The sequence below is a fragment of the Grammomys surdaster genome, unplaced genomic scaffold (genome assembly GCF_004785775.1).
Source record: "Grammomys surdaster isolate TR1022 unplaced genomic scaffold, NIH_TR_1.0 218, whole genome shotgun sequence".
Taxonomy (NCBI): domain Eukaryota; kingdom Metazoa; phylum Chordata; class Mammalia; order Rodentia; family Muridae; genus Grammomys; species Grammomys surdaster.
The window spans coordinates 3,274,978-3,282,870 of NW_021604663.1; the positions used below are offsets into that span (position 1 = coordinate 3,274,978).

The following is a 7,893-nucleotide window of genomic DNA, read 5'->3' on the forward strand; positions in this document are numbered from 1 at the left end:
CTGTCGCTGTTGCAGTTACTGTTACTGTCGCTGTTGCAGTTACTGTTTCTGCTGCTGTTGCCGTTACTTCTGTTTCTGTTACTGTTGCAGTTGCTATAGTCACTACTGTTGTCCTAATCGGAGTTGCTGCTGCTGAAACTGTTCCTGCTGACATTGTAGCTGTTGTTGCAGTTACTGTTGTTGCTGCAGTTACTGTGGTGGTTGCTGAGGTCAATGCCGTTGCTGCTGCTGCTGCTGACACTGTAGTTGTTGCTGCCGTTTCTGTTGCTGTTGCTGCAGTTATCCTTGTTGCTGTCACTGTTGCTGTTACTGTTGCTGCTGTTGCTCTTGTTGCTGCCTTTACTGTTGTTGCTGCTGTTACTGTCGCTGTCAGAGATGTTGCTGTTGTTTCTCATACTGCTGCTCTTGCTGCTGTCTCTGTTGCCATTGCTGTGGTTACCGTTGTTGCTGTTGCTGCATTTACTATTGTTGCTGCTTCTGTTACTGTTGCTGCATTTACTGTTGCTGCTGCTATTGTCATTGTTGCTGTTGTTACTGCTGAAACTGTTGCTGCTGTCACTGTTGCTGCTGTTGTCACTGTTATTGTTGCTACAGTTACTGTGATGCTTGCTGCAGTTGTTGTTCCAGTTATGGTTATTGTTGCTGAAGTTGTTCTTGTTATTGTTGTTACTACTATTGCTATTACTATTACCAGTGCTATTACTATTATGGCTGCTGCTGTTGCTGCTGCAGTTGCTATTGTTGCTGATGCTGCTGTGACTATTTCTGCTGTTACTGCTGCTGTTGCTGTAGTTGCTGTTTCTGCTGGTACTGTTGTTGCTGCTGGTACTGTTGCTGTCACTGCTGTTGCTGTTGCTCCTCTTACTGTTGCTTTTGCTGCTGTCACTCTTGCCATTGCTCCTCTTACTGTTGCTGCAGTTACTGTTACTGCTGCTGTCACTCTTGCTATTTCTGCGGTTACTGGTGATATCGCTGCTGATACTGTTGCTTTGGCTGCTGTTAATGCTGTGGTTGCAGTTACTGTTGTCCCTGCTGTTGTCACTGTCCCTGCTGCTGTTGCTGCTGTTGCTGTTGAAACGACTGCTGTTGCTTCTGTCACTGTTGTTGTTGCTTCCGTCACCATTGCTGTTGCTGTTGTTGCTGCTGTTGTCACTGTTGCCGTTGCTGCTGAAACCATTGCTGTTGCTGCTGTTATTGTTACTGTCGCTGCTATTATTGTTGCTACTGCTGCTACTGTTGTTGCTGCAGTTACTGTGGTGGTTGCTGAGGTTAATGCTGTGGCTGCTGCTGACACTGTGGTTGTTGCCGCAGTTTCTGTTGCTGTTGCTGCAGTTATCACTGTCCCTGTTCCTGTTGTTGTTCCTGCCGTTATCCTTGTTGTTGCTGTCACTGTTGCTACTATCATTACTGTTACTGTTACTGCTGCTGTTGCTGTTGTTGCTGCTGCTGTTACTATCGTTTCTCCTGTTACTGTTGCTGTCACTGCTGTTGTTGTTGCTCCTCTTACTGCTACTTTTGCTTCTGTGACCGTTGCCATTGCTGCTATTACTGTTGCTGCAGTTACTGTTGTTGCTGCTGCCATTGTTGCTGCTGTTACTGGTAATGTTGCTGTTGTAGCTGTTGTTGCTCTTACTGTTGCTGTTACTGCTGTGGCTGTTGTTCTTACTGTTGTTTCTGCTGGTGTCACTGTTGGTGTCACTGTTGGTGTTGCTACTGGTGACCTTGCTACTGCTCCTGTAGCTGCTGTCACTGTTGCTGCTTTTGTCATTGTCACTGTTGCTGTTGCTACTAAAGTGATTGTTGTTACCGCTGTCACTGTTACTGTTGCTGTTGTCACTGTTGCTGTTGCTGCATTTACTATTGTTGCTACTGTTGTCATTGTTGCCGTTGCTGCCATTAGTGTTGCTGTTGTCACTGTTGCAGTTGCTGCTTTCACTGTTACTGTTAGTGTTGCCACTGTTGCTGTTACTGTTGCTGATGTTTTCACTGTTACTGTTGCTGCTGTCATTGTTGCTGTTCCTGTTGTCACTGTTGCTATTGTTGCACTTACCGTTGTTGCTGCTATTGTCACTATTGCTGTTGTTACTGCTGAAACTGTTTTTGCTGCTGTTGTCACTGTTGATGTTGTTGCTATTACTGTTGTTGCTGCAGTTATTGTGGCAGTTGCTATAGTTACTGCTGTTGCTGATTTTGTCACTGTTTCTGTTGCTGCAGTTATCATTGTTCCTGTTATGGTTATTGAAGTTATTCTTGTTGCTGTTACTGTTACTGCTACTGTTGCTGTTGCTACTGTAGTTGCTATTATTGCTGTCATTGTTGCTGTTGTTGCTATTACTATTGCTGCTGTTACTGCTGCTCTTGCTGTCATTATTGTTACTGCTATTACTATTGTCATTGCTACAGTTACTGTTATTGCCACTGTTACTGTTACTGATGCTACTGTTACTATTTCTGCTGTTACTGTTGCTGTAGCTATTGTTGCTGCTGTTACGGTTGTTGCTGCTGTTACTGATGCTATCACTGCTGTAGTTGTTGCCCCTCCTATTGATGCTTTTACTGCTGTCATTGTTGTCATCGCTGCTGTCCCTGTTGCTGCAGTTACTGTTGTCACTACTGTCATTGTTGCTTTTACTGCTGTTACTGATAAGATTGCTATTGTTGCTGCTGTTGTCATTCCCACTATTGACACTATTGTTGTCATTAATACTATTGCTGTTGCTGATGTTGCTGTTGCTACTGAAACTATTGCTGTTGCTATTGCTGCTGTCACTGTTGCTGTTTCTGTCATTGTTGTTGCATTTATTGTTGTTATTGCTATTGTTACTGCTGCTGTTGCTGCTAAAACTGTTGTTGCTGCTGTAACTGTTGTTGTTCTTGTTATTCTTGCTGTTGCTGCCATCACTGTTGCTGTTGTTGCTCTTAATGTTGCTGTTGTTACATTTACTGTTGTTGCTGCTATTGTCACTGTTGCTGCTGTCACTGTTGCTTCTGTCACTGCTACTGTTGCTGCTATTTGTGTTGTTCCTGAAACTGTGGCTGTTGCAGTTGTTGCTATTGTTCTCATTATTCTTCCTGTTGCTGCCATTATTGTTGTTATTATTGTAGTTACTATTGTTGATGCTGTTACTGTTGTTGCTGCAGTTACTGTGGCAGTTGTTGTAGTTACTGCTGTTGATGCCATTGTCTTTGTTGCTGCTGCTGCTCTCACTGTGGCTCTTGCTGCCGTTATCATTGTTCCAGTTATTTTTGCTGTTGCTGCAGTTATTCTTGTTACTGGTGTTATTGTTGCTATTACTGTTATTGTTACTGCTGCTGTTGATGTTGTCACTATTTCTGTTGCTGTAATTACTGTTGTTGCTATTACAGTTGTTGTTATAGCTGTTACTGTGGTGGTTGCTGTAGTTACTGTTATTGATATTGTTGACAATGTTTCTGATGTTACTGTTGGTGTTGCTGCTATTGCTACTGTTGCTGCTATTGCGGCTGAAACTGTTGCTGTCACTATTGTTGTTGCTACTGTTACTAGTGCTATTGCTATTGTTGCTGCTGAAACTGTTGTTGCTGCTGTCACTGTTGTTGATGCTGTTGTCACTGCTGCTGTTGTTGCTGTCGATGTTGCTGTTTCTGCTGTTGCTGTTGTTAATATCACCCTTGTTGTTGTTGCTATAATTGTTGCTACAGTTACTGGTGTTGCTGCTATTATTGTTGCTGTTGCTGTTGCTACTGTTACTGTTGTTGCTATTACTATTACTACTGATGCAGTTACCTTTGTTGCTGTTGCAGTTGCTATTGTTGCTGCTATTGTTTCTACTGTAACTGTTGTTTCTGTTGTTACTGTTGCTGTCATTACTGTTCCTGTTGCTACAGTTACTATTCTTGATGCTGTTCCAGTTGCTGTTGTTACTGTTCCTGTAGCTACTGTCACTGCTGCTATTGTTGCTTTTATTGCTGCTGATGCTACAGTTATTGTTGTTGCTGTAGTTACTATTGATGTTACTGCAATTGCTATTGTTGTTTATGTTACTGTTGCTTTTGCGGCTGTCATTATTGCTGTTACTGCTATTGCTGGTGTCATTGTTGCTGTTACTGCTGTTACTGGTGCTGTTTTTGCTTTTACTGCTGCTGGTGTTTCTGCTTTTACTGCTGCTGGTGTTTCTGTTCCTGTGACTGTTGCTGCTGTTCCTGTAGCTGCTGCTGTTATTGGTATTGTTGTAACTCCTCCTGCTGTTGTTTTTGCTACTGCTGCTACTGTTTTCTTCCATGTTTGCACTATCAATGCAGTCACTGCTGCTACTGTTGCTATAGTTGTTGTTCATGGTGTTGCTGACAGTGCTGCTCTTGGTGCTGTTATAACTGCCACTGATGACATTGGTACTGCTCTCAGTGCTGTTATTACCATTGCTGATGACATTGTTGTAGCTAACCTTGTTGCTGTTGTTGACACTGGAACTCTTGCTGACGTTGCTGCTGTTCCTGCTGTTCATGCTCCCACCACCATTGCTGTTCCTGTCACTGATGCTCTGTAGTTGGCCCTGGAGACTCTGGGAGCTCAGTAGATTTGCTTGTCCCCCTGCCTGGAACCTGAGAGGCCTACAGCACCACTGTCTGACTTGATAAGATTCTGTTATCCACATCTCAGAGTGGACTGGTCCAGAAACTGAGACCATGTGGGGAAACCGAGGGAAACGTTGTGTGGCTGGGGCAGCCCACACCTGATTCAGCGCAAACAAGAATGTGTACAAAGGGCAGGGATGGGAGCAGCATAGGAAGGAGAGTAGCCCTCCTCCCAAGACTACCAGCAGTATCCATATATTCATAGAGAAGATACTAACAGAGCGGACTGGTTGAGCGATGTTCTGATCACAGTCTTCACTGATGAAATAGTTAAGAAAGAGTTGGTGAAAAGAACTTCTTAAATTCTGTGTGAGAATTGACCAAAGTGGCTGGATTCTGCAATCGTTATATTTAACCAATATAGAGTTATATTCAGTCCTCAGCTACATTTTCTGTTATGAAGGAGTGTGGGACACCAGGAAGGGAATTTAGAAACACCCTCTCCAATGATTTATTCTCCAAACTCTTCCCATTCTCTTCATGAAGACCATCATTCAGAAGACATTGAAAGAATGATCTTGGCCAAAGCCTACACTTGGGTTTTGTTTCATTTCTTTCTTTTTTTCATTTCTTCATTACCCACTTGATGCTCCTTTTCAGTTCCTCATAACTTTTTTCTCACCAGTCTAATTTGACTTCTTATTGCAGGCCAAGAAAAAAGAAAGAAAAGAGAATCTACCTTCAAGTCAAGAAAGCAGACCTTCCACTAAGCTAAGGAGGAAGAGCATTGTAGCTGCTGGAGCTGACTTTGGTCTCTCTGAGGCCAGAGGCAGAGCTTCTCTCCCTACCCCGAAATCCACACAACCCAACCTCACTTACCCCTGAAGCCTATCAACCGGAGTTGTAGCCCGCACAGTTTGTTGCACTGATGTGTCAAGCTCTTCCTCCCAGCCAGGAGCTTCCACCTCACTCTCTTCTCTGCAGTCCCAGGAAATGGCCACTGCTTTACTGGATTTGGTTGGGTTTTTTTTTCCATCTTTACATTTCTTTATTTGGTTTCTTTCTCCACCAGGACATCAAATCAAAATACACAAGGGAGCTGTGGGCCAGGACAACTAACTATTAAAAATTTAAGAAACTTGAAAAAAAAACAATGTAAGAGAAGAAATTTTATTTTTCTTTTAGGAAATAAACATCTCAGAATGTACATCAGGGACTTGAAATGAAGACTTAAGGTATCACAAATGTGATGAAATTTCAAAATATGTTGCTTACTATGTAAATCACACTTGAAAAGGACCCCGAACACAAGAGTAAGGATACAAGTTAAGCAATCACCAGGCTTACCTATACTCACAGTGGATAACCACAAGTACATACCTTCTGTAAACGTACAGCCAGGAGCACTCCTAGCGTTACTGACTCAGTCATGACAGTTTTTCAGTTTGATACATTTTTTTCTCAAAATGAATGGCTCTTAAAAATGGCAAAGTAATACAGTAAATACATTTTTAAAAGACCAATATTAGGCCTGGGGAGGTAGCTCAGTTGATAAAGAGGTTTAGTATGCAAGCATGAAGACCTAAGCTTAATCCCCAGGCCAGTGTAAGAAAGGGGTGGAGGAGGAAGGAGGTACTGAGCTCTTGCCATCTCTGTTGGGGAGGTGAGGACAGGCAGGTCCTTGGGCCTCAGCAGTCAACCAGCCTAACTTACTTGGTAAATTTCAAGTCTAGAAGAGACACCATCTTAAAAAAAAGAAAGGAAAAACAATACAAAGGGGCTAGAGTGACGGCTCAGAGGTTAAGAGCATTGTCTGATCTTGTAAAGACCCCGGTTTGATCCCCCCACATAGTCAAGGCAACTCACAACCCTCTCTAACTTCTGGCCTCCACAGGCATCAGTCATGCACTTTGTACATAGAAATGGAAGCCAAATACCCATGCACATCAAATAACTTCTGAAACATTTCATCACAAAAATGATAACATAGAAATGGCCAGTTACAAAATGTGCATCTTCATTTTGAAGAAATACAAGTTAAAGCTGAAATGACATTTTTACTTATCAAATCAATAAAATGACGTTAGTAATATTGAGTGTAGACAATCACCAATGGTAGATTCTTTTAGGGACACAGTTATCTGTCCATATCACAGGTGTGTCTGACTTCATAGTCACACCTCTGTTATTAACTTCGATAAACAAAACTCTGCACAGAGAGGCATTTGAGAAGTATTCGCTGCATCATTTATGGGTGATGGCAAAACTAAGAAATGAGTCAAGTTTACATATATGAAGAATGCTTGCATAAGCCATGGTACCACCATTTAACAGTTAAACAGGGCAAGAGGAAGACCAATAGATACTCTGTTGAGAAAGTTCCAGTACCAAGAGCAGGAACAGTATTAGACAAGGAATATGGAGATCAAGAATGCTCACTTATGTGGGGGCCCATGGAGAACACAAGGCAAGGTTCTCTATATTTTTGTAATGATTGCATTCTGTGTGTTCATGTGTGCCCTGGTTTGATTTCTACTGCTGTGATAAAATGTGTGACAAAGGACAACTTACAGAAGAAAGCTTCTCCTGGAGTTCAGGATACCAGGACACAGCCTATGCCTGGAGCACGAAGCTCTTAACAGCCAGTCATGTCCATTGTAAGAGAAGACCCTGGAAAAAGCTGGGGTCTTACGCGTCTCTATTTAAGTACACATTTCTATTGAGTTACGTCTACTTCATGTCTTAAAAATATTTAAATTGTCACAAAAGCAGAACACGCGTGGTGGATCTCCTTACAGAACACATTAGGGCAGGTGATTTCATTTCCAAACACATGACAGAAATTGATTCTGGAGTGACTCCAGATGTCTCTTGGGCAGCCTGGAGGTGGAAAGAGAACTATCATAAGGCCACTTGACTAGGAGATGCTGCCTTGCCCACTGATTTTACAGAATGTGCATCCCAGGAACAACGAAGTCCAGGATCGTGGTGTGGGTTTCTCTAAACCCAATGCCAATATTGTAAGTAAGATAGAATTGACCCACCACACACCTCAGTGACAACGATAACATACTCAAACCTGTTTCCCTTTGCTCAATTGGTAGGTCTGAGCAAAGATCCCTGTTCCCCAAAGACTTTAAAACAACTTGGGTCAGCTCAAGAGACCTCCATTGAACCCTGTCAGCTTCCCCTCACTGAGATCAGTAGACTAATGGGTCTTGAGCTCATCTGGATCTTCAGATGTCTCTGCCATGTTCCCTTGGGGCCGGAGGTTGGACAGTAAGATCATGTCCATGGCCACTGTCACTCCAGCTGGGTAGCCTTTAGCCCTGTTTGGTA

General features: G+C 42.8%; 1 protein-coding gene across 2 annotated transcripts in view; it reads left to right on the forward strand.

Annotated features, from left to right (window-relative positions):
* The window catches only part of Slc22a2 (solute carrier family 22 member 2), a 35,194-nt gene extending 29,475 nt beyond the window's left edge, over positions 1–5,719 (forward strand). Inside the window, exon 11 of one of the 2 annotated variants that reach the window (XM_028772753.1) lies at positions 5,263–5,719. In XM_028772753.1, the coding sequence (XP_028628586.1) occupies positions 5,263–5,329 (67 nt within the window). In that variant the 3' untranslated portion in view covers positions 5,330–5,719. The remainder of the gene's footprint in view (positions 1–5,262) is intronic. The other variant, XM_028772751.1, reaches the window with a different exon arrangement.
* Positions 5,720–7,893: the final 2,174 nt, after the last annotated feature.